The sequence below is a fragment of the Calonectris borealis genome, chromosome 3 (assembly GCF_964195595.1).
Source record: "Calonectris borealis chromosome 3, bCalBor7.hap1.2, whole genome shotgun sequence".
NCBI lineage: Eukaryota > Metazoa > Chordata > Aves > Procellariiformes > Procellariidae > Calonectris > Calonectris borealis.
The window spans coordinates 97659694-97685825 of record NC_134314.1 but is presented as its reverse complement, the minus strand read 5'-3'; the positions used below and the strand labels follow the sequence as shown (position 1 = coordinate 97685825).

At 41.4% G+C, this 26132-nt stretch overlaps 1 protein-coding gene across 4 annotated transcripts in view; it reads left to right on the top strand.

Annotated features, from left to right (window-relative positions):
* Window positions 1-26132, top strand: part of TTC7A (tetratricopeptide repeat domain 7A) — a 181827-nt gene that overhangs the window by 138464 nt on the left and 17231 nt on the right. For 3 of the 4 annotated variants that reach the window (XM_075146846.1, XM_075146845.1, XM_075146848.1), the window contains one exon: window positions 3729-3931. The exons of the other annotated variant lie outside the window; for it this stretch is intronic. In XM_075146846.1, the coding sequence (XP_075002947.1) occupies window positions 3729-3931 (203 nt within the window). The remainder of the gene's footprint in view (window positions 1-3728; window positions 3932-26132) is intronic. 4 annotated transcript variants of the gene reach the window in all.

The following is a 26132-nucleotide window of genomic DNA, read 5'->3' as shown; positions in this document are numbered from 1 at the left end:
AGAAACAGCTGGAAGAACTAGGAGCTAATGATTATCTGAGTGGAGATGCCTGCTGCTCTCAGGAACTGGGCCCAGCATTAAGACTGGTGTATCAGTGGAAGTCGAGTTGCAAGTCAAGGCAAAGGAGGCTGTAGCCACAAGAGGAGATGACAGTTGTTTGGAAGAACGGCAGAGTAGGCTGGACAGTACTGCAAGAGAGCACAGATGGGAAGCATAAGGTGGATATGAGAAAGAAATGAATCATGCTAGGCTGGACCTTGGAGTCAGCTGGATAGCTGCTCGTGGTCTCAGTGGGTGCAGGCTCAAGCTGCAATTAGTGAATGAAAGGAGACAGTGCACGATTCATCCTGTCTTTGCCCATCCATGCAGTGCACTGTCTCAGCCCATACCTATAGGTAAAAATGCTGAAATATTTCCTAATAATAACTCACACTAAGAGTTTTTAGCATTACTCCAGAGAGGCTAATAGAGGAGGTGGTACATTCAGGATGATCATCTCTCTTTGCTCAGTAGCGTTCAGAGAGCCTTTGGTGGGACTTAAGTCAAAACAGAATGTAAATTTGTTTAAGTTTTTATGACGATGGTGTTAAGTGAGAGAGAGCAAGGAAACTTGCAAACATGACCTTTAGATTCAAAGCTGTGAAGAATATCAGTACCAAGAATGGTGTAGTCCAACAATTGGAGGTTCATAAATGGTTTCCCTGAAGCATTGAACCTTCCACAGGATAAGAATTACAGATCTTCTGTACCTGTGTCAGCCTGAGGAGGTACCCTCTGCTTTGGAGTGGAATTGGGTGCCACATCTCTATAACAGAACTTCCTTGCGAGGACTGCTAATTTGGCTAGATGTTTATTTACAGCATAATTAGGTGACATAAGGAGATGCACTGAATAATCCAGTGGACAGGAAGCTGCTAACCCAGGTAACGTAAAGGCAGGTGTTTCAGTACTTGCGATACTGTTGAGGACGCAAGAGTATTGCCATGATAAATTTAATGAGTCCTTGTTTTTTGGTTTTGATTTCTGCCTCTAGCTGTGTTTTTATTCCATGTTGTGTAAGTGTATCTTGTTAATCTGTAAATAAAATAAGTATGTAATAGAAGTGAAAAATGAGTTCACAGAAAACACATTTTAATGCAGGCCAAAACGATTTCCCTTAATGTCTATTTTTAGTTGGGTGGGTGCACTCCTTTCCTTTGGTAACCCAAAGGCACCTCTCTCATTCTTTTTTTATGCAAATTAGACCTCCCACACCATTAAATCATTTTTTATTGACTATCGAGCCTGTAAAGAAATGGACTGAACTTTAACATGCTACATTACCATACCATAAAATACAATTTGTAGATCTTATTTAGATTCTGTGTTGCTGCACTTCCTCTAAATAATTGTTATTACTGAAGAAGATTTACAGGCACCCTTGAAAGAAAGAATAAGTACTCTCCATTTTGTATGCATTGAAACACCGGTTGTGCGTGATTTCACATCTAAACCCCCTTGCTCTCGATTCTTTTCTGAAATGAAAGAAGTCACAATATGCTGTTAGTTGCTAATAGAGCTTTTAATACCTTTTAATACGGCAGTATCCAGAACTTCTGCTGACTTCAAACAGTGCCAGGATTTCACTCCTCCTTTTGTGCCACTAAGTTTGTGCTAACTTTGCAAATGAAGTGTTTATCTTCAGGCTGTGAATCGTCACTTTGCCATCCCCATCATCATTATTGCCACATGCACAGAGTCAGCTGCTATGCAGCACTTGGCAGGAAAATGCTCTGTTCCTTGGGAAGTGCACGTAAAATACTGTCCTCCCACAAACTTTTGAACAAGGCTGTGTACATACTCAGCTTGACAAGGTACATGGCCTTGCTTTCTGTTATTATAGATAGCTGCAGCCTCTTGGAGCCAAGGGAAGGGATGCATGCTGAGATTTTATAATGATTAACCAGAGAGAAATGTATATGAGTCACTCTTAAAGAGTATAGCTCTTACCAAGGAACTAATGTTTTGCTCATGTTGACAGCCTTCGAGAATGACATTTATCTGTAGCACAACCTAGGGATGGCTAAGAAATATTCGAGCATTTTCTCGATGATGTCTCACCCTTCTTCTAGAGGGACCACTTCAGAAGTGGAAGGGTGTTCAGCCGTGCTGTCATTTCAGTACACGATCGTTTTCAGTGTGCCGATAGAAGTGCTATTTGTGGGCCCAGTCTCATGTCAGATAGGCTAAGGAGGAGCCTTTCCATGGTCAGGCAGGACTGCTTTTGAGATGCTCTCCTGCTCACCTCTACCCAGCAAGCTCCATGTCAGCATGCCAAGTCCTCACAGTCATCTGGGTTTCCCGGTGTTTTGAAACTGGCAGAGTTTCAAAGCTATTTAAGAGGAATTTTCAGGCTAATTTCCCCCCTCACAGAGACTTTCTGAGAATATTCGCTACCTTTAAAAGTCAGGGCATTTAAGGTTGTGTCTAATTTCAGAATTATTTATCTAAATCTGGAGTCTGAATTAGTCATTTCAAATTGGACTCTTGAACTGCAATACTTACTGCATTACCACATCAGTTTAAAAAAAAAAAAAGAGAGACTTTGAGCTTTTGCAGTGATAACATGTAGAACACAAACAGGTTATGGACCAAAGAGCGATGGCTGCTATATGAAGAGAGAGAATTATTTTATATACATATGTGCATACATACATATATGTATCTGAAAACACAGTTTCCCTTTTCAGTTACGTGTGGCAGTGAAAACTGAGTATCACTTTTGAAGCCTTTGCATAATAAATGTAGAATTAGAGTAGACTATTTCAGTTGGAAGGGACCTACAACGATCATCTAGTCCAACACAACAATCATCTAGTCCAATGATGATCTCCAAATCTGAGAAATGTTACAAGTTTAACCATGAGATACGTTATGAAATTTATGTTTAACAAGAGAAATTATATGATTAACAAATTGACGGTCAAGCACATTAGGATGCCTGTTACATTTTTCTTTTTCCTAAGAAAACCACCAAGATAGTTGAAGAAAGTAAATGGCTGAGCAGTCTCTTCCAAGAGCTTTCTTTTGTTTTTCTGTGGAGTATGTATGAGGAAGTAAATGTGTGAATACACAATATAAACAAATCTCTATGATAAAAGCCTTTTGATTTTAATAGTCTCTGAAGACTTAAGAGACAGCTATCTCATAAACTAGACAAATAAGCAGAGAGAAACACTTTTAATAATTTTTTAGAATGTGGAAATACTCGTTTAAATAAGTTATCTAATGTCCAGCTCAGTCAGATGTATCCTATTACTCTGACATGTTTAAAGTTCTCAGTACACAGTGATGGCTTATTCTGTTCTTTTTTTCCCCAGATTATTTGGAAATACATATGATGGCTCCAAGTGGCTACCAGCCCTGCTTCCTTAGGGCTCAGTTCAGCACTGTTTACATTCCTGACTGAGGAATTCTTAAGGCCATCTTCTGTCAGGAAAACACCTAAAGATGTCCATGAACATCTGATAGAGCCCTTAGCATTAAAAAAAGATCCACTCAGTGAATCCACTTGTGATAGTAAGCACTAACCATAGCAGTAGCACTGTGCAGGATCATGGCCTCATGTTTTAATACGCTTAAGGGAGGTGATATGTAATTAATGTGAAGAAAGGTCTCTGACTTATTTCAACTAATAGTAGGGTGTTTTCTGGTTTTTGTTTTTGTTTTTTGTTGTTTTTTTTTTTTAGCGGAACTCTTCATGGAACAACAGCATCTCAAAGAAGCAGGCTTTTGTATCCAGGAGGCAGCTAGTCTTTTCCCCACATCTCATGCTGTACTGTACATGCGTGGGAGGCTTGCAGAGATGAAAGGCAATTTGGAGGAGGCTAGGCAATTGTATGATGAAGCGCTCACAGTGAATCCAGCTGGAGTGGAAATTATGCACAGCCTGGTGAGTTTGCAGGGGCTCAGCTCCATTATAGTATTTATGTTCCTGATTAACTGTAATAAGAGGGGAGAGGGCTCATGCTTGCTCTGGAAGCCATTGTCTTCCTAATCCTGAGAGCAAATGACTGTTCCAAGAATAAATTGGGTAGCTTGAACCTCTATTTTAAGACTGGATTGAATGTTTTTAACTAATTAGGACTTGTGTCAAAAGTAAATATTTTAATTGACAAAGGCTGATAGTTTTGGAATTCAATTCACTGCTTTCTCTTTGCTGCTTTTCCTGCTAACTTTTAAATAAGCAGTACACTAACGTTTGAAAGCTCTGAACTAAATAACTGTAGAATATAGATACATATGGCGTTTGTAAACCTTGGGCTGGAGTCTTGTGTCTCCTCAAATCAAGATAAACTATGAGATTACGATAAAATTAATCTGTTATTGTTTTAAGCTGCGGCTTAGCTCCAACCTTGTGTAGGGGCAGTGACTCCACATTTGTGGGGTTTTTTGGTAACACTCCTATCCAGCAAGTATTTTTTCTGTTGCACCATTCCCACAACAAACTTATTTACCGACACAGGGCCTAGAGCTTAATAATAATAATAATACAGGGAGCTTTGTGGAAGACCGAAACCCACTTCTCTTATGAAATCAGAACAGTTAATCATCAATGATGTGTCTTGTTAACTGTAGCCCTTACTAGGTCTCTCTGAGATTTTAGAAGTCTTTCCTGACTAATTTTTACAGGAATTCTATATCCATGTGACCACTTTTTGTCTTTGCTAGCAGATTTGGGTTTCCTGGCATACATTTGGTCCTGATGAGGTTTGCAGGCAACTCCAAAACTGAAGGGGTATCAGTGCACAAGAGGACAAATGTGAAGTTATAATTGAGAGAAAATAGTAGAACCTACAGGCAAGGGATGAGATATTTGGTAATAATGAATGTTCAGTGCAAAACCAGCAAATGAATAGCTGGTGCATATGTCAGGAGAAGATTACAGAACAGCTGTGCGCATATCAGGCTTATATGGGGCAATAATAGTACTTTGTTGCTGTGATCCAACCTTTACAAAATCAGTCGGTAAAAACCGGGCAAGACAGAATGACATTCTTTGCTCAGTTTGTGTCATGATTTCAGGCAAGTCACTGGTATCAGAGCAGCCATCACGTTCGATGCCAACATGATACTAATAGCTTTCATTTTTGTCTTATTTTATGGGCAGAACCACATACTGTGTCTTCCCATTTCAGTTGCTTGCAATTTTCTGAAACTATAGTCATTTGGAATAAAAATTTCTGAGATGCACATCTGCTCTGGCCCAATTTACTTTGGGAAATGTCACCCAACATGGCTTAACTGTTTCTGAAAACGAGGCTAAAGAAGAGACCTTAAAGGCTTCTGTGGCATCTTCTTTACTGTGCTTTATTGTCTCCAGGTTTTGTCAGGAATGGGTAGTCTTTGTAACATATTAATGTGCTTTTTACCATCCCTAAGAAAATCTTTCCTAAGTTATCCCAGTTATAACCTTTAAAAAACACATTTTATATGTGCTTAGCAGATATGTATTTCTGAAACCTCTAAGGAGTCTGTGAATGCTCATTCCTCTCAAACCCCAGTAAGCTCCATCATCTCTTAGTCAAGGGATGGAAGTAAAATTTAGGAGAGGTGAAAAAGACAGTGAGATGGGGAATTTAGGGGCAGAGACTCAGTCCATAAGCAAGTAGGGAAGAGGAAAGAAACTCAATAACAAAGTGAGAGAAATAAGGATGGATAGAAAATAATAAGATAGGCAACACTGGATAAGACTGGATAGATAAGAAGAATGAGACTGGGTTAAGGAACCAGGCTGAGACACATGATTTGAGGGGTGGGCATGTTGGAAAGGATGAATTAAAAGGGTCAGTCTTATGAGAGAGGTAAAGGAGCGTGAACTTGTAAGAGTACTTCTACTCCATAGCCTTCAGTCTCGTTAAAATACTGAATCTTCCTATCCTGGTGCCAGCAAATACCAGTGAAAATCACTTGCTTAAGCATGTGCATCTCCTTTAGCTTGGCCATGCTGGCAGCCTGTGGTTTACACCTGTTAGCTAAGATAGCAAAGGTCTGGTCTATCCCTGCTGATATGAATCATGGCAGTAGTTATAGAATGCCACATAATGGCATTCCTTTGTATGCTTTTCCAAAAGCTAGGAAATTGCACATAACAAATTAAAAGCATCTGATGAGCACTATAGAAAAGCTTGTAAAGAAATTAATCGTTCTGCCTTCAGAACAGAGCTGGAATAATTTGCAGTAAACAAGGCTTTTAGGGCTATGCATCAAATAAAAAGGGCAAAAATTAAATATTGAATGGCTGCTAGCTAAGTGATTTCGTCCTATGTAGTGAATGAGACAGTGTCCCCATGGAGAACTTGAGACTGGGTTTATGCAATTGAGGATATAATGTAACAAGTGGTAAATTCTGCATCTCCTTGATGCCATCAGAAGACTGGATGTCTTTCTGAAATGTATGTATTAGCCAAGTACTAGCTGTACTTTTATTAAAAATACAAGTTCTTGAGCACAGTATGTTCAGTTCCCTACCAGAAGGAAATCTATGTCTTGGATTATGCAAGAGGCCAAACTAGATTATCAGGTAGTTCCAAGTGGCTTGAAACTATGCAAGACACATACACAGGCAGCTGAAATTAAATTCACACGTGCTGTTTCAGTGCTGGTCTCCCCAAACATTTGAGTACATAGTTTTCCCGCTGTAGTAATACTGTTGTGGATGTGTAATAATTTAGGGAAAGAGGGTCTGGTTATGAGAGTTACTGTTTGACTTAGTGCAACTGCCATCCAACTGACCTAGTCCACTTTAAGGGAAAACTCTGCTGTAGACAATGCCGACTCTCCCTGGTGTATCAGCATCAATTAGCAAAGTAGTCATGTCCCTTCCCCTGGGCTCTCAGAACTGGGTTGTCAAAGCTATATTTGGAAACTTCCAACCTGAAGAGTGTTGCTGGCTTTAAATGAAGGGTACAGATCTAGCAATGAATGAGTCCATTGCGCGTTAGTAACTTCACTTTTACACAGGGTAGAGTCACCACCATAATAAACACAAGCTCTTTCTCTGTGTAGCTGAAAATGGCTGTGTTTTACTGTGACTGTAGGGTGTTTACAATAGCTGTGAAATCAGTGTGCTTTCCATATAAAGTATGCTGCTGCATGGAAGAGCAGCGCCGTACAGCAGGACTGCAGTGCTGACTGCATCTGATGAGGTGGGTAGCACACTCTCTTTCATCATAGGGGCTGTTGGCACTTGGTGTCTGATACTGTGGTTAGGAAACCACAGGTACATTGAAAACACCACATAGTTGTGCTGCTTCTTGCTAGCGCTTGCAGTTTGTAAGTGATGCCACAGGATCCTTAAGCCTGTATTAAGAATCCACCAATGACCTCTACAAAGTAAATACTACTGGCTAATACCTAATTTAAGGAAGCACATTTGTTGAGGAGTTCTGTTTTCATTTTGAAAAAACACATACTGTAAGACCACAGTGCTCTTTAGGAAATACAACTTGCTAGGGTGTTTTTCCACGTTTCTCCTCATTTTGTGTCACACATTTCTGTCTTCCCTTCCTTTACTAGAACAGCCCTGTTCTTTTCTTTGTCTTCCCTTTCACAGGCTCCTTCTGGGGCCTGCTTGCAAAGATCGTAGAGCACTTCTCCCTGCCAGGGGGGCTGATGGAGTTTCCACTGAGTAGGTATCTTCACTGGTCCAGAAACAAGAGCTTAGCCCATATCTCCTTGTCTTACACTGTGACTAGTCAGCCATGCCAGATACTAATCTCTGACAGCACATTTCTAAACCAAATAACTACGGCTTGCTTCTTTCAGTATGTACCAAATTTGGTTATATAACATCATGATATACACAGCTCTGGGATGGCGATAACAAAATCGACATGTGCCCAACCAAGTCAGAAAACATAACATAAGCCAGGGCAGATGACACCTCCTTGTAAAGCGATACACAAATCCACCTACCTGTATGTCACTAGAGAAAGACATTGAAATTTGCTAGTTCCCAGCCACAGTATTTCAGTGCATACAGTACCATTCTCCCTTTTGATTCAGAGGTGGAGAAAATCAATGCCAGCATGTTGGATTTGAGTCCTAAAGCTCCATATGTAATATTGCAAGATAAACTGAAAACATACTGAGATATTCAGAAGACTTCTGCCCAGCATGCATCTCACATAGCACTTTGTCGAGTTAGAGCAATTCTCAACATGTTTTAGTTCGTGGAAGAAGAGAGTGAGTTGTGTATTTAAAAGGGAAGGAAATGGGCACCCTCATCTCCATCACTGTACCAGATTTAATGAAAAGAACAAAAAAATACTGTCAAAACAAAGAAAAAAAAATTCGCTTGACTCATACTTGAGTCTTAGTGATTGTAGTGGAAGATTGTAATGATTCCTCACTTCTCTTGGAGGCTGGGGCAAGGATGATAAAGTTATTATCAGAATGCCACGTAGCTGTCTGCACTGCCTCATCCCCATGCTTGATAGTGAAACAAAGTGAAATATATATTGGGTTTTGTTTGGTGAGTTTTTGTGAAGGTTAAAATGGAAAGCAGTCTTCATAATGTATTTCGTGACCACATAAATGGGTGGAAAACATAATCTAGTGAAAACACATTTGATTTGTTCCATAATCAAGTCAAATACAATACACAGGTAACACCGGTTGGCTAATCATGAGAGTTCTGCTTTTTCTTAGACTGTCATCTGCACCACAAAACATAAGATCGGCAGCCATGCAGAAGGGCTTTACATGTAGTAAAAGTAGTCATGTAGTACCCTCCAACTGAAGTTGGAAAAACAAGCTTCCCACTCACCTGAGTTTAAATTACCTAAGCTGGGCCAACAAATTGACTGTAAGCTGTTTTGTGACCCTTGTTTTCTGAGATTAGTGTAGATTTTGGCCTTTCCCCAGGAAGGCCTGGTTATTTTTTGGAGAAGTTCCTATGGTAAATGCAGTTTGGGAGGTATCAGCCACATAGCAAAATCATGGAATGGTTGAGGTTGGAAGGGATCTTGGGAGATCATGTAGTCCAACCACCAATAAACAAAGCTTTTTGTCATGTTTAAATAGAATTTCTTGTATTTCAGTTTGTGCCCATCCAGTCACTGGATACCACTGAGAAGAGTCTGGCTCCATCTTCTTTACACCTTACCATCAGATATTTTACCGTATTGATAAGGTCCCACCTGAGACTTCTCTTCTACAGGCTGAACAGTCCCAGCTCTCTCGGCTTCTCCTTGTACGAGACATGCTCCAGTCTCTTAATGATCTCAGTGGCCCTTTGCTGGACTCTCTCCAGTATGTCCATGTCCTTCTTGTACTGGGAAGCCCAGAACTGGACACAGTACTCCAGGTGTGGCCTCACCAGTGCTGAGTAGAGGGGAAGGATCACATCCCTCGACCTTCTGGCAATGCTCCTCCTAATGCAGCCCCGTTAGCTGCCTTTGCTGCAAGGGTGCATTGCTGGCTCATGGCCAGCTTGTTGTCCACTAGGTCCTTTTCTGCAACGCTGCTTTCCATCCAGTCATCCCCCCAAACTGAATCTGAAGCTAATACCAGGAATTTTTTCGGCAAGTAGATACTAAACGTAACATTGGCATGACTGTCAGACCCAAGGTTCAACTAGTCCTTCTCTCCAACAGCAGCATGAGGAAGTGCCTAGGAAAGAATGAGAGCAGGGCAGGCTTATATGGTACTTCTAAGGTTATGACTCAGCTCAGCGACATCCTGAAGTAGACGTAGATTCTACTTGCTTAGTAATTTACAGTGGATTTCTCCTTCGTGAACTTGTCTTGAGCCTGTGTTAGCTTTCAGCATTCACAGTACCCTTCAGCAAGGAGACCTGCAGATCTGCTTTCCACTGTACAAAGAACTGCTGAATTTTGTATGTTCTTGATGCAGTGCTTCTTAGCCACACTGAAGCACCTTGTTCTTATTTTGGAAGACATAACACACCACTGATTCTTATTCATCCTCCTTCCCATTATTGATTTTATAGATATTTATCACCGAACCAGTTGCATGCCTTTCATTATTGCCGATGCCTCTCTCTGAACTTCTTACAGTTCTTTTTAAGATGAGAAGGATAAAGCAAATAATGCGCTTATAAAAAATTAACTTAGCTTCAAAGGCAGTGTTGTAGACTCAGTGTTAAAAAAAACCTCACTGTCCTGTGTTCTTCTACTCATATAATTATTACCTATATACATTTTCATACAAATACAATGTTCTTTTTCAAATGTTTTATATTAACATGATCTCGTTATCGCAGCTCTGTTTCCATCTCCTCGCACCTGTAGGGGCTAGATTTTTTTCTGAACAGTCAGCATCTCTAGTGAATGCATGGTGATTTATAATAGCAGGAAACAGTGTAACGATGTTGTCTCGGGTCCTTGCAGAGATGTCAGTGTCCCAGTCTGTGAATACAACACAGCCAGCAAGCATGCAGTTCTAGACTTTGATATATATTCTTCATTCTGCTTGCCAGAGACATCCTTTTAGCTGATGATACACAAATTTCTCTCTGCTGGTAATGCTAGAAGCTGAAGAGCTTGATTGAGAACAGGTTTTTGTATAGATTTTGTTCCTTTTGTCTAAGATAAGTACATTGCTTTCGATTAGATTTGAGCGTTTAAAAACTATATCATGCCTTGTTTAAATCCTCTGCTCTTAACTCTTCAGTTGGATGCAAGGGCTGAATAAAAAGAAAGAGCCTTTACAAAGAGTCTTGGACTGTTTAATTTGGCCTTCATTGTGTACTTAGGATGCAATTTCATGTTCATTTTAGTAAAAGAGTCAACCTATTGTCTCCAGACTCGCATTTGGTAGCATCAGGATAATTTGAAGACTACAGTTTCCACTGATTAGAACATGGAAATGAATTATTTCTGTTCATTTATTTCATTTTACCTCACAGTATGGTGCATGCATCCTTGTTTTCAAAGGCATCTATTCACATAATAAAAACATGGCTTGATTGCTTAATATTTTTAACGATGACATGCGTTACTTCCTTGGGGATTTGTTTCATGCTGCAATGAAGTAATCACACAAATCATGGGGCAGATTCTCAGCATTGGTGAATTATTATAGCTCCATCATACCAAGGTCTGTATGTCTTGTAAGGTAGTTAGGACCCTAATTAAAAGCATTTTTACCTTGAAAGCTGAAGTTAGAGTGATTTCTGTGCTTAAATGTGGGAACAAAAGAGCATAGTTTTCACATTAATAGAGTGAGTTATCATCTAAGGAGCTGCTTTATGTCTGTAGTTTATCCAATTTGTTTGCTGTTTTGTAGATAAGTATGCCGTGGTCTGTTTCCATTTTCTAGTGACATTTCTTGCCTCAGATTTTTATATTTGTGTACAGAGAATTGAACTTCACAGTTAAAATGCATCCCCCTGTAGTTAGGAAAACTGTGCATTTGTCCGAAGTGTAATTAGGCGGATAATTGTATCTAGAGATACAATGAGCGACCTGTTTTTATTTGTTCTGGAGATATTTCTTCCTAACTGCATTTGATGCTCCCCTGCTCTTGTTTTGGCAAAGGTGATAAGCAGAGTTAGGGACTGGGTAATTTTGGTTAAATGGACAGTTGTACTACTTTTGTGATGCTGAGAATGTTTTTCATTATCACAGCTACTACTTAAACAAATACTTAAAGGGAATCTTTAAGAAATTGCTGTCATAAGAACTTGAACTTCAGTAGGTAATGACAGCAAAATGAATTTCTAACTGTTCTTTGACATACAAAACAACTGATGCTTTACTAGTAACACTGTTTTTTAAAGTTTTTTCTTAAATACATATATACAACGAGTTTATTATTTTAATATTTTTGGATGGTATCAGATGTGTTTATTTATCTATATTTATTATCCAGAATTTCTGTATGTAAAACGTGCTTCAAGAGAGGGTTATTTTAAGGTTTTGATGTAGGTATTGACTATAGTTTTTAATTACATTGCGTCTGTGTGATCCTAGGTTGGTGTGGCTTCTGAGTTATAGTATAATAAAATGCATGGAAATAGAAAAATAAAACCCAACATTGCAAATTAAAGTAGTTATTACGTATGCCATGTTCTCCAAACCTGAGAAGCCACGAGCCATGTTATTAGGACTGTTTGTGGGGGGTGCTGACGCAGAGGCGATCTCTTGGCATTTTAGAAAGAGCGAGAGAGAGCACCCAAAGCAAATGTAGGAGAGCGAGCGAGCTGCTGGATTCTCTTCCCAAACTAAGCACCGTTTCATGGTATTCATCAAAACACTTCAGGCAAGAGCTTTGCTACTGTTGTGCAACAGGGTGGGTCCTTCCTCTTCCAGAGAGCGAAGAACTGCAACTCAGTCATTTTCCATTGAAGGCAATTCGCTGAAGAGGGCTGGAGAGGAGGTGGAGCCCTGGCTCTCGCCATCCCCAGCATGGCCAGCTCCGCTGCACTTTCAGCTGTGATTGTGTCACACTTTAAACCTCTGTAAAACAGGGGTGAAGCTACTAATCTACTTCATCTGGGGTTTGTGAAGTTTAATTAATATCTGCGCATACTTTCAGATGACAGGCGCTCTGTCAGCGCAAAATCTTATTTATTCTAATTATATGTCTTGATTCCTATGGTGCTTTATTCATTTGGGCTTTTGGACCACAAATTATTTTGGGCAAAGTACTGCGACTGTTCAGCACAAATGATGTGCTTTACAGCTCTGAGTACCCTTATTTCCCTAAATGTAAGTAGTGATGAAAACATTATTGCGATGGGAGTGGGATTTAGGAGGCAGGTCTGTGAACCATTTCTTCTTCTCGCAAGGATTTGTTTTCATTAGAGGAGTCTGCCTTGCCTGTGTGTTGTGCCTTGCCCTCCATTGTACTGATGAATTGTTACAGCGGTGCTGTGAAGGACAGAGTAAACAGAAGCAAATGTGAATGTGAGGACTTTCTAGCATAGCCCTCTTCTCTTCCTGAGGATAAGATATGACAACGCCTGCAAAAAATAGCTTTTAGCAGGGGGGGGAGGGAGGGTGCTTCCTTTCTCTGATAGTGAATGTATCCTTCTGCTCTGCAAATTCAGTGCAAGCAGAACATCTTTGTACCAGTACAGTTCTGCAGTTTCCCCTGGTGAGAAGGGGTTGCGATTTTTCAGAGAGATGACAGACCTAAAGGTAGAAAAAGCATTCGAGTAGATAGTCATTACAAGCCTTTCCAAAAATGGAGCAACCTTGAACGAAGTGCCTTTGGTTTTTTTTTTTCCTTTCTTAATTAAGTAAGTAATAACGACAGTCAACAGGAGATTCTAGCAACCCAAAGGAAGACCAGTGACGTCTTCTGTGATGCAGAGCTACAGACTCTGGGACTCTCTTAGGTCTACCTAATATGGAGTGTACAAGAAAACACTGGAAGGGTGAATTTGCTAAGTCCTAGTCTCCAATAGGATATTTCTGGACTACTCTGATAATACAAAACATTTAAATAGTTTAGCCCACCCCATAAGTTTTCCCTTGATGTGGGGAAATCCCTATAGGCTGTTAACAATTTTTCTCACAATTTTTTTTCCGCTCAATGCACTGTATTTCTCCAGTACTTTTGGAGAACAGGCAAACGGTGATATATAGGCATATAAGAGAGAAAGGGAGGGGAAAGAATTGGAAGGGACATAGAAGAAACAGCAAAAAGCACAGACTGCTGCTTACTTTAAAATACCGAGGTAAAGCATTGACCATTCAGAGACAGTTAAAATCACTTCTCTTCTCTTCCATTAGCTGTTCAACAGGTTGTTTCTTCCTTTTCCATCCCTCTCTGCCTTGCACGTTTCTATAGGAGATGAGCCCCACCGTGATTTGCCGCAGAACGCTCTTTCAATGCTATTTATTTGCTATTTTATCCAAGAAAGGTAAAATTCACTACAAAGAATCTGAAAGTGCACTTAGGGCAGAAGCTTGTTCCAGTGGTGTTGAAGGAGTGTCTGAAAACAACAGAACAAACAATCCAGGACCAAGAAATGTAGAGGAACTCCTCAGCACTTTGGAAAATTCGACTCCTGAGGCAGGAACTTAATACAGGTTTCCTGTTTGTTCTTTGTGACGTCTAAACTTGTGCATTTTTTACATGTTGAAAACACTCCTCTTGCTCCTTTCCTCTTGTCCTTCCCCATGCTTCTATAAAGCTCCAGTCTATCAATGAGCTGCTGTTTAATATTGCTAATGTGACTTTTGCCTATGTTTTTGCAAAAAAGAGAGAGAAGCCCCGGCTGGAAAAAGAGCAGGGAAAAGAACCCAAACTGCCTACGATGGTCAGGGATGGGCAAGAGAGAGCTTTACTTGTCAGGGTAGCAAAATAAAGACTGGGAAGGGATACATTTGCTCTCTGCAGGTACGTGTGGAAACTAATAGTGAAAGCTGTGAGGAGAGAAAAGCTGAATCAACTAAAGGATGCAGCTTTATCTGCTATAAATTGGTACTGGAGATTGAAGAGGGTTCCCAGCCATCGGTGCAGAGAGGTTCTGGAGCAGCCTTCCAGGACGAGATGTGGGAAGAACAATCTCACCCCTTTTATGCTGGAGCTGGATCAATTTACAAGGAAGCGGGGAGGCAGCCCCAAAGGTCCCTGTAAGTCAGACTTAACCAGATCCAAAACAGCGCTTGCCCGTTCTGGCGTGCAGGCTGCGCTGCCCAGACCGCCAGTGACTGAATTCATACTGTCCTCACATGTGATCTGAAACCCAGGGTGTCCAGCTAAAAATGTCTTGCAGGCCCACCTGCGCTCCTGCCTTCCTATCTCCTTTTTCTGTTGAAGCTTCTATTCCCAGGAGCATTTTGTAATTATTTTGAGTTTTATTCTTTTTTAAATTAGATGTGGAGTTTGAACGTTAGTAGGGCTTCCCTGGAACACAGCGCTGACCTCCATTTTTTATATATATTTTTAATGAGTTGTCAAATGGCTTGTGTGTATCATGGAGTGGAATGATGGATGTAGCTGGACCCAGGAGAGTTGCATTGAAATTCTCTTAAAACTAAGCAGCATTGTGGCAGCTCAGCTCTATTGACAATAACGTCGAGTCAGGTTTAATAGCGTAGTTCCTTATTGAATGAATCCACCCTGTAGGAAACAGTATGACCTTCCTGTGTGTGTGCAAGACAAAAAATCAATGTTAATCCCTTGGGAGGAAAAATATAAGATTAACGGAACAGTTGAGTGAGTCTAATAAGAATCAGATGGCAAGAATGTTAATTTGGAAAGAGATACTCGTATAAGCCGTCTGAAGATATAATGTGGTAGTTTCCATATATCACCAAATGCCATGTGTTCTCCTTAGATACATATCTGCAAGATGTAATTTAATGGATTTGCAACTCTTCTGTATGGCTTCCTGACAGAACAACAGGGGATTTTCAAGCTAATCACCTTTCAGTGGGGAGATTTATGACCAGTGTAGTTAGGCGAGCCTTTCCTCCATCAGGAAGGGCACGGACTGGAGACAGTCGTTGCGCGCAGCATACCAACTGGGAGCTGCTTAATCAGAAACAGGCTTGAGCATCTCTGTCTTGTGGTTGCTTTCTGGAGTCATGCAGTTCACTGGCATTGTCGAATATAATGTTTGCCTAAATTGGTCCTCATTACTAGTATTTTTGGAAGTCGGATGGGTAGTAGTTTTTTTTCTCGTGCTTTACTTAATAGCCATTGGCTTTGTAATAAATAAATAAAACAACGGGCTTTTATACTTCTTTGCTTCTGAGAGTCTGAGGTGGCACTTCCATTTTAAGTGCTTTTAAGTCGTAGGTGAAAATTCGCGTTGCCTAGTTCTCAGCCTTTAGCTTAGGTAGATGCATTGGTCACTCTCTCCACCTGTTGTCTGGAGAGAGGGACTTCTCCAAGGTTGGTGCAGAGCCCCTTTTGGTAGGCTTCTGCTCTGCATTGCCTTATGGAAGAGTCTACCTCTGTTCTTCCCCTGAAGATATAGGGAGACTGTGCAATTAAAGTGGGTGCCTATCTGTATAGATCACATACCTCTTTAAATTAGTCACATGAGTTGAGTATCTGGTGCATTGGCCTAAGGCAGGAAATAAGGTGAAATTACATTGACTTGTTCCAGAGAAATTACTACATTGATGTTTTCATATTTAGCCCAGTTCTCTCATTGCTTGCGTTCACCTGTTCAGCATTCATTTTAATACAAAGAGTAGGCTCATAAAAACATCAGGTTTACAGTTGCATCACTTACTGGGCTGTATCTGCTTTCCAAGATTGTTACCAGCATAAAAGACTGCAAATAAAAATCAACTGGAACACATATGGCAGCATCTCAGTAGTGCCAGGCTGTACAGTGGAGATTATTTGTTTATGCTTTTATTTGCCAGCATTGACTAAACAAAGATAAGAACATAAATGCTGTAGCAGAGCTTCCTAAACAGGATTATGGGGGTGATAGGAGCTAGCACTTAGCATTACAATAATAGATGCCAGTGTGGGAGAGACGTCACTGCCCGCTGCATCTCTTACATCCTAAGAGCAGAGCAATAAAAGAAGAGGCAGGTCTGTGGAGCTCTATGTGAGGTTTGCTGCTTTATTCAGGAACGTTATCTTTTAGAGTTTGATTCGTTAGGTTTGTACTGTGTGAGCTTTTCTTTTGATTCCCCAAAAATCCAAATTGTGGTTAATGTGACTCTGAAGAAGGGCCTTACTTTGTGAACCTTAGTAAGTTTTACAACAAACCAGGCAAGCTCAATGTAAGCTCTGAATTGAGTGGGGAACAGGCCTCCAAGTCAGCTAATTTTGAATGTCAACATGCATGGTACAAGGCTAATTGAGATACACAGAAACTGCCTTGTGCCTTTTTAATTGCATTTGGACAAGATGTACAGTATTTGAGTCAGTTCGGCAGTGTTCCAGCTGATTAAAGTGTTGATGATACCTGACACCAGTGATGATATATTAAGTGCGCTTAATATCTTAGTGCACATGTCATGAGGCACATTAGAATCATGGAAGAGTTTAGGTGAGAAAGGACCTTTCCTCTGGAGGTCATCTGGTCCCACCTCCTGCTCACAGTGGGGCCAACTTCAAATGTAGAGCAGGTTGCTCGGGGCTGTGTCCAGCTGAGCTTTGAGTATTTCCAAGGATGGATATTCCATCACCTCTCTGGGGCCATGTTCTGATGTGCTGCACCACTCCTTGTGAAGAATTTTTTCTTAATAGCTAATCAACCAGAATTTCCCTTGCTGCACCTTAATCTGTTGCAACTGAGCACCTCTGAGAAAAGTTTAGTGCTATCTTTTTTCCAGTCACCCATTAGGTAGCTGAAGGTGGCAATCAGATACCTCCTCAGCCTGGAGAGGGAAAGGCTGAATAAATGCTCCTCTCTCAGACTCTTCATAATATCACAGTCCCCCCAGCCATCTCAGTGGCCCTCCACCTGCCCTTCTCCAGTTTGTCATCATCTTTTTGGTACTGGGGAACCCAAAACTGGTGACAGCACTCCAAATCCTGTCTCACAAATGCCACATAGAAGGGAATAACTACTTCAGTCTGCTGTGATGCATTACCTAACGCAGTGCAGTATGCCATTAGCCTTCAGCACTGCATGGCCGCCCTGCTGACTCCTGTGCAGTTGTTGTCCACCAGCATCCCTAAGTCCTTTTCTGTAGAGCTGCTTCTCCCCAGTTGGCGTCCAGCCTGTACAGTTGCGTGGGGATATTCCATCCCAGGTGCAAGATGTCACTGTTCAGCAAATGCAATTCCTCTTAAAGCTCCAGCGAGCCTGGGGCACTGAAGTGACAAGCAAGACCGCATCGTTAAGGGCCAGAGGCAAATCACACATAATGATCACTTGCAGCAAGTTAAGACTTTTACACTCAGAATAAGTAAAAGATTAATTTTAGTCAGTGCTTAAATAAAATATAGAGCTGCCATCTCTGAGTTACGCTGAGATTTTGGTATCAGCTCTGAATTTTTCAGTAACCCACAGTGCCCTTTGTACAGAAAGCCACACAGTGTTCAGTATTTTTTTCCACATTGTAGACAGTAAAGAAGGATATTGCCCAAGGCAACATGAACAAAAGCAGAGAAATGTGATAAAGTGAGACCTGTTGGGAAATGACTAGTCATTGGAAAGCTGTTGGAGTAAGACACCTTTGATAGGAGGGACCCTGGTGTGACCTCATGATTTTGTGCTTTCAGTGTTTGTTTGTAAGCAGGCAAGCTGCTGGAATGGTTCTGGCATCATCGGTGGCCTACAGCAGGGAAGTAAATGTGTGTGTATGCATACACATTTGTGTACCTCAGAGCTACAAGAAATGTAGCGTCAGCTGGTTTAACAGGGTCAGATTTGGTTATGAAACCCTAGATGGAAGGAGCATCTCCTGTGTCCCTTGAGCAATCTCTTCTGGTTGGTGTCTGGTGCTTTGGAAAGGGGACAGGTCCCCAATGCCGTTTGGTAAGTGGGCTGTGCTCCAGGCTAGAGCGGAGTGTGAAAATGAAGAGCCAGATTCTCAAGAGGACTTTCCTTGCAGAAGTAGCCAGGCCAAGGCAGGAAGAGTCTAATTTGTTGAAAGAGTGAAACCTTGTTTGTAAGCAGTTAGTGATCCTAAAGCGAGCAGAGCGGGAGGCTGAGCGAGGGCAGCGCTGGATAACTGAAATGGAGAGCCACTGCGAAACCATTGCCTGTGCTTTGGCTCTCGTGTGTCTGGGGCTGTTAACCCTGGGGATTATGAAAAGCTGCTACTCCATTTATTAGCACGGCAAACGCTGTTACCATTCAGGGGTAAACTTATCCTTGTGGTCTGTCTCTCCTTGTGTTAAAAGCAACAGCTCCCCCATCTTCTCCACAACCTGTCAAGCCAATCTATGTATTGCAGACCTTAACACCTTCATTGAACATGACATGAACCAGCACTAAAGAGGCAGCGTTCGGCTGAAATATAGCACTTGTTCAGCACATTTACGCATAACATACCAACCTGGCCAAACCTAATTGGTAGCGAAGGATGAACTATGAATTGCATTTAAAATAAATTCTCAAGCAGCTCTGAGAATGTGATTATTTTTTTAAACAAGGAGAAAGGTTAGCTTCATCCTTATGTAAATATTTCCCTGGGCAGTGTTTCCCAAAGCAGCTAATGGCGAGCAGGTTTGGCACTTCTATGGGATTGTGTGGTTTTTAATAAGAGAGCAGTATTATTCTAAACAAAATCTCTACAATTTCTGAACTTCTAGTTATAGTAATTTTTGTGCCAGATTGGCAGGCAGTGATATTTTCTCTTTGAGGCTGTCACCTGCAGCTCGGCAGAGCACAGGAGTGACTAATACAGGTAAATGAAGCTACATCAAATTAAACAAATGCCACAGTAAAGCATTTTTAAAGTCATATATGATCCCGTACTGCATTGTGAGGCTCAAAACTTGATGTTGTAGGAGAGTCTATCGACTTGTTAACATACAGCCAGATCCCACAGCTTTTAAATCTTTTCTGAACTGAGATTATGTACCTGAGGATAGTTCAGGACAGGCTTCTGCCGGTACAAGCAGATATCAGTTCTCCTTGTGACTTCAGTGAGAGTAAGAGGTTCTGCACATATTTCATGCACATTAAGAGCAAAAGTGCCTGCAGTATCTTTGGCACTGGGTTCATGGACCATTTGGTATCCTGTTTGCCTGAAAAGTGTCTTGCCTTGAGAGCAAGAAAAGTAAATAAATGTAGAAAGAGACTGATAAAACCCACAAGCCCTGGAGATTTCTAGGCTTCAGAAGCAGAAACCCTCACTTTAGGATTCCTTGCTGTTGTTCCTAGAATACCACAAATCGGTCAAACAAGCAACCCTGAAAGCTCAGAACTGCTTTTCACTAATAAATGATTGTGCAAGTATTTGAGATAAGTGTTAATTTCACATTTCTGCAGCTTTAAATTATTTTTCTTTGGATATCACCATAGTCACCAGTGGTTGGAAGACTTCCTCAGCTCACAGATTTTGCATTCTCTGAGAAATTCTCTATTAGATATTATTTGCTGGCTGACACAGCAAATCAGACAGACTGGAAGCATATACCATTTTTAACTAATCTCTTACTTTGAATAGTGAATGAAGAACAATCAAAGGAAATGGTTTGGAAGTAACCCATTGTTTGAAATCAGCTTTCCCAAACCAGCAAATAGAAAATAGCAGCATTGAAAATAGCAGCATCACAAAGTAAAAATGGCCTATATGCAAGATCCTTGAGCCAAAAGGCAGCCTATTTTTTATAAATTTATTTTTAGCTTGGTCAGCTGTACAAAGGGATTTTATCAGTGTAGCTAGTCTCTGGAATAAAAATGCTCACATAATGTAGTGTCAATGCAGGCAGCTATGACAAGTCATAATATATACATGTAGCACAAATCCTTTCAAATCAAATTCATACAACTGAAATTCTGTAAATGGATTAAATCTTGATAGTCTTGCACTACTCAATTTCACTCTCACAAGCTGGCATCAAACAGGGGCAGAAGAGCAGCCTTGTTGGAAGTGCAGCCCTGCTATTTTCGCATACTTTGAACTAGACAACTTGCAAACTTTTTCCATCTCAGTGGTCGTAGAGCCTGTCACAGTTTGAGAAGAACCGGGGGACTGCTTCTCTGCATCTCCTATTTGAAGAGAGCTCTCTTTAGAAGAGACTTCCCTTGCCCAGATACCACAGAGCTGATGGTGAAAGGTGAAACCCTTCAAATTAAAAGGAATTATGATGGCTTTTAGGTATCTATGGCAGCATATCCTAGTGCTTGGGGCAAGGAAGAAAAACCTATACTGTGCCTTTAACACTACCTAGGCTTGAGATGTTAGATAGGATTTGTTGTTCTCAAGGAAGGGGGTTAGGGAAGCAGTTTCATAGGTGTGGATGCCACCCCCTTCCTCGGGTAGCTAGCACTGCTACATATAGCTGTGACAAGCCTAAGTGTGCTTAAAACATTACTGTCCCTCACTAACTGCACACAACACAAGAAGCTGATGCTTCCACAGCTCCTCCAGGTCGTTGGGAAATCAGCACTGCAAGAGGTAGATGAGGGAAGAGATAAAAAGTAACTATCCCAAACAAAGCCACTGTGCTTCCACTAATCCCTATCCCAAGGAGAAGAGGCAAAGGCGGCCTTGAAAGCAGCTGGCTTTCTGCGATATTGTACATCTTAAGTGCCGCTGCTACTGCTCTTACACCACACGCAACCAACTAACAGCAGTTGTGGTCAGCAGCCCTGGCCTCCACAACAAAGGATACGGTATGGCCAAGGTTAACGAGGACAAAATATTTGATAAGCAACAAGTCTAACCCCTTAAAGAGGGTGAGGGGAGGCCATGGGAGGATTTTTTTAGATATTGCTTGCCAAAAACTTGAGGGTGGTTTCAACACCCAGCCAGCATAACAGACTTCAGAGCAAACAGACTTCAACAGCAGCAAAGCAGGTGGGCAGTTCATAGCAGTTATAAAGTTAATTGAAAAAATAAAAGAGATTTTTTTTCAAATGGAATGAAACTGTACAGCAGGTACAATCTGAACATGACCTGCTGTGGCTTCCTTCCTATGCATTGCCATACACTGCATCGTGGGGCTGCTTATCAGCAACAGAGCAGTTTTGTATTCAACGTTGTCCCTGTTACCCTCCCTACCACCACCACCCCTAAATCAATATTTGCACCATGTCTTTGACACGAGCATCTTACGCTAGTTCTGTCTGGAGTTATTTTGCCTTGCAAGTGACTTTGTGAACGAGTTTGCCCAGCCTTTAAAAACCAAACCCTCAAGTATACCTCTACAGAGTGTTTTTCAGCCTGAGCAAAGCTAGTGCCTAAGCAGGAGTGAAGAAGAAGAAAAAAGCCTATTTTCAGAATTTTCGTAAGTGCAGCAGTGTCACACAGATTTCTCCTGAAGAAACTCCTGCAGCTGTCCATCAGAGCTAGCCAGCAGCAAAGGCTGGAAGCAGAGTGGAGGCTGGGGGAGGGATTTCATTTTGCTACTGGGGCAGATCCTCTGAACAATAAAGCCAAGTGAGTAAAAGCAAAAGACATGTTAACTGAAGCGAGCTGAACTGTTCCTTCATCAGTGCCCGAGGCGCTCTCGGTTTATACTGCATTTAATTCTGTCATTTTGGGCCTTAATCCTGCACTGATGATAGGAGGGTGACTTTCTCCACCCGTGCCTTAGTCCATCAAAAAACCCAGACCTTAACATCATGAAAACCAACCTAGTTACTCTGAATTTTTGTTTAAACCAAGCCTGAACAAAGGTGTTACTATTTAACTTGAAGCTCCAGTTTAAAAAATAATGAAAATCCAGTATTGCACATGATAAGCTCAAGATTCTAGATAAGCTATACCCTAAAAACCACAAAATGGAGATGATGTTGAAAATCCTCAACCAGCCTCACCCCATTAAAGCTACTGAAGTTTTGCCAACATGTCCTCGCTGGAGCTGTAGCCAAGGATTTAAAAGGTCCGTGTTTGTTTAAAATTGTCTCCAGACTACCTGAAACTAGAGGCCCAGGATCTCTGCAGAGCCATTGGGCATTGGTTTTATTTGTTTTCATCTGTGCATGAATTTCTTTGAAAATACCCAGCAGAGCAATAAGAAGGGATTGTTTTTAATCTTTAGAGATGATAGCATGCTGTTATGCATCAAGGACACTCAAAAACAAAGCATCAAATAAACTGTACCAGGAGATTTTATTTTTTTTACCTCCGGGCTTTTCCGAAAATAAAACCCATTCTGCATGGAGCTTGCTGTTGATGAGACATCTATAGGTTTGGTTTGTAATCCCAGAAGCATTAACACCACCGTGTTCAGGCAATTTACATGTGTGCCTGTGTGAAAATGCAGCTGGATTCTGCCCGTGCTCAGCACCCTGAGGGAGGGTGGTCATTATCGCAACAGGGACAGCTGGGACCTGGCCTTGAGCCAAGACCTTGCTTAATGCTTAATCAGAAGATTTCGGTGATAGAGAGTGGATTTTACATCCCCTTCTCTGGGAGAGGGTTGCTGAAGTCGGAGTTTTATGCCCTGCTGCTGCCTGAGTTTAAAACTACTCTGTGCCTTTTTTGTGTTACACTGGACAGCACAGTGGACAAAAGAGGGCCTTCTGCCATCCAGGTTTCAAATCATATTAACAACAACTATTTATATAGCTGCAAATCTATCATTTCTCTTGTTTGAGATCTCTTCAGCAGTATCCTTCCCTGCCTGAATGAACGAGGTTATAAAACACGGTAATTATAAATCTCATTGACTGCCTTGCATTCAAGGGCGTGTTCCCCCCGAGCATTGCTGTGAAGCATGTTACCCAGGAGACTGTCCTGTACAATCCAAAACAGAATTATTCTGACCCAGCGAGCTTGTTGGAGGGGAGAACATTTGGGATGCTGACCTGCTGCCATGGCACAGTGAATGCATTTTTCTCATTTCACAGCAGGGCAACGCCGCAGTACAACAAGGCCAATATATTCAAGTGTTCTTTTGAGGCATGACTTACATCTCACTGACAAGTGCTGGCTCCCTAAAGATGCAGAAGGGGAGCCTAGGACAGCAGTCACAAACCAGAAGTCCTGCTGGCTGTCCACACAATTTCAGCAGCTTTCTCTGAAGGTTTGGTTGGCTTAGGCCTTTCCGGGCAAAACCATAAATACTTCAGGTAATATAACACAGTATCAATAAAACCCTTTCTTAAAATGTTCAAGTCAGGCTGTGCTCATAAGACAGGCTAAAAAGCGTTTAATGAGTGACAGCTGGCTGTTCTGCCTTGCACAACTAACCATAGCATGCTTCAATACCATCCTTTCCCCATCGATCTGATCGTAGTCAGGATCTGTAAGGGTACTTTCCTCAGTCCTGAGGGATTTACTATCGATATCAATCATGATGCCCTACAGTCAGGAAACTACAGCCCCACTCTCGCAAAAGGGCTGTAAAACCTGAGCAGTTTCATGCTTTGGGGGGAAAAAAAAAAAGAAGAGAAAAGAAAGCACTTTCTAGAACAGTAGCAAACACAAAACACGGCTGTTGCCATCCATTTTCTCAATTACTGTCAGTGCACAAAAGGAACACAGTGCCATGTGGTAGCCTAGGCAGTTGCATCCTCTTTGTGCTCAAGTAGGAGAGGGAGATGAGGTGCAGAGCAGTCACTCCCAGCAGGTGCTCAAACCAATTGAGTTTAATTAGAAACATCCTGCTGGAAATGTAAATGTTTTACAAGTACATCATCCCCATCAGGGGCTCCTGCTGGAGCCTGTGTTTTGTTGAGGCTTTGACACAACAGTTGAAGATGCCCCTCTCCCTCGCTCGCTGTCTCCAGTGCTCCCCAGACACATGAGCGCTGGACTCGTGTCGTACCACTGCACGGCGGGTCTTTTCCACATTGCTACCTGCCTCTGCATCTCAGAGATGCAGGCTGGTTCATTAAATGTACCCATGCCCGTTCCTCCTAGCACAGAGGCAGACCAACCTCATTAAAGTGAAAGGGCTTTGCTAGACTCGGGAATAGATGCGATACTACGGGTTGTACTACTGCTCTGTAAATGTCCTTTTCACTCCATATGGATTAAAAAGACTTCACAATGTTTGTGATTTAATTTTTTTTTTGCTTAGGTCTGTGGGCAGCACTGGAATGTATCTGATGTGTAAGTTTCTCTGTGATTGCAGGAGTTACTCAGTTCATTATATTTAGGCAGTTGAGTTTTTTCACTGGTTTGCTGAAAATCATGAGAGTGATTTTACCCTCTTTCCTGATGATCCAATATTTTTCTTCTGGCAGTTCTCAAGAAAATGCGTTTTTCCCTCCTCCAAACACAGTATCCATCATTAGACTACTGCCAAACTATGTAAACAGCAAAATAACCGGTCTGTAGTGCAAGCAGCTCTGGTGCCATCTAAACAAGAGATACTCTACAGAAGTTTTTGGGTAATTCAAACCTGGTTCAGGTTACTAGTCATTAGAAGCCATCCCCTTACCTGGTGTCTCTGGAGAGGTTGCAGCCATTTTTTCCATTCTCTTCAATTCAGTAACGGGCTGATGAGCCCAACACTGCAAAGGAGGTATGCAGATGCTTTAGGAAATCACATGTACGGTTTTTGTAGATGGCAGGCTGTCTAGAGTCAATCCTTTAATAAAAAGAGAATTAGCTGTTCCTCCCCGCACATGGTTTTAGACAGTGCTGTACTGCTTTAACATCGTTCAGAGCTCATATAGAGCCATGTACCTACCAAACTGACAGCTCCTGTGGTGCTTCTATAGGAGCAAGGACTTCTCTGAATGGTGAAGTGCAACTAGATAGTTCTGCCGCTGAACCAATTCTCTACAAACCTCATGTGCTTGTATTTATGTAAGAATATCAGCACCTTTTCTCAGTATACCTACATCGCTTCTAAAACTAAAATACAAATATTAGAGTATAAAGCTAAATACCTTAATTACATGCCAACAAAACCAATTACTGACTGCTATATTTTGGCTAAATATTTTGATCTCAAGTATCCATCTATAAAAAGAGCATCATATCGCTTTGGCGTTTTAAACAGTTACAGAAACGCAGCCAGATCTGTACAAAATATGCTTGCTGCTTGGATGAGTAACAGTTTTTTTCATGCTTGACTTCCAGAAAGATGACTGCTATGGAAGTGTCTGGTGTGGTTATTACTTGACAATTAGCAGTTGTTTCTCTGCTGACAGATGTCCACATCAAAAAGCATTGATTGCCTGTTTTGTTTGCAATTTTAGAGATACCATAATCAAGTAGCTTAGACTATCTCCAAGAGATACTGTCCTTCGCACCAAAAGCGCTGCCTCATTGCCTAGGTTCATGCTGGGGAAAGTCAGATTGTGGAATATTATAGCAGGTGATTTATGTGGAATTTTAAGTCCTTTCTCCCCGTACAGAATTAAAAATTGCAGTTATTTTTGTGGATAGATAGATATCCGGGATAGCTGAGCAAGCTATATTTCAGCATTTTGTTTACTAATTAACTCTTTCAACAGTGAAGCGACATACAGTATGCACACATCACATTGGTGGCATTGCTTATCTGGGACTGCTAAGGAGCAAGAGAAGGGAAAGGAAGAATTTGTAAAGAAGGGAAGAACGACTTCACATGAACACATCCTGGTGAACAAAGTTCACAAATTCTCTTACTGCACAGCT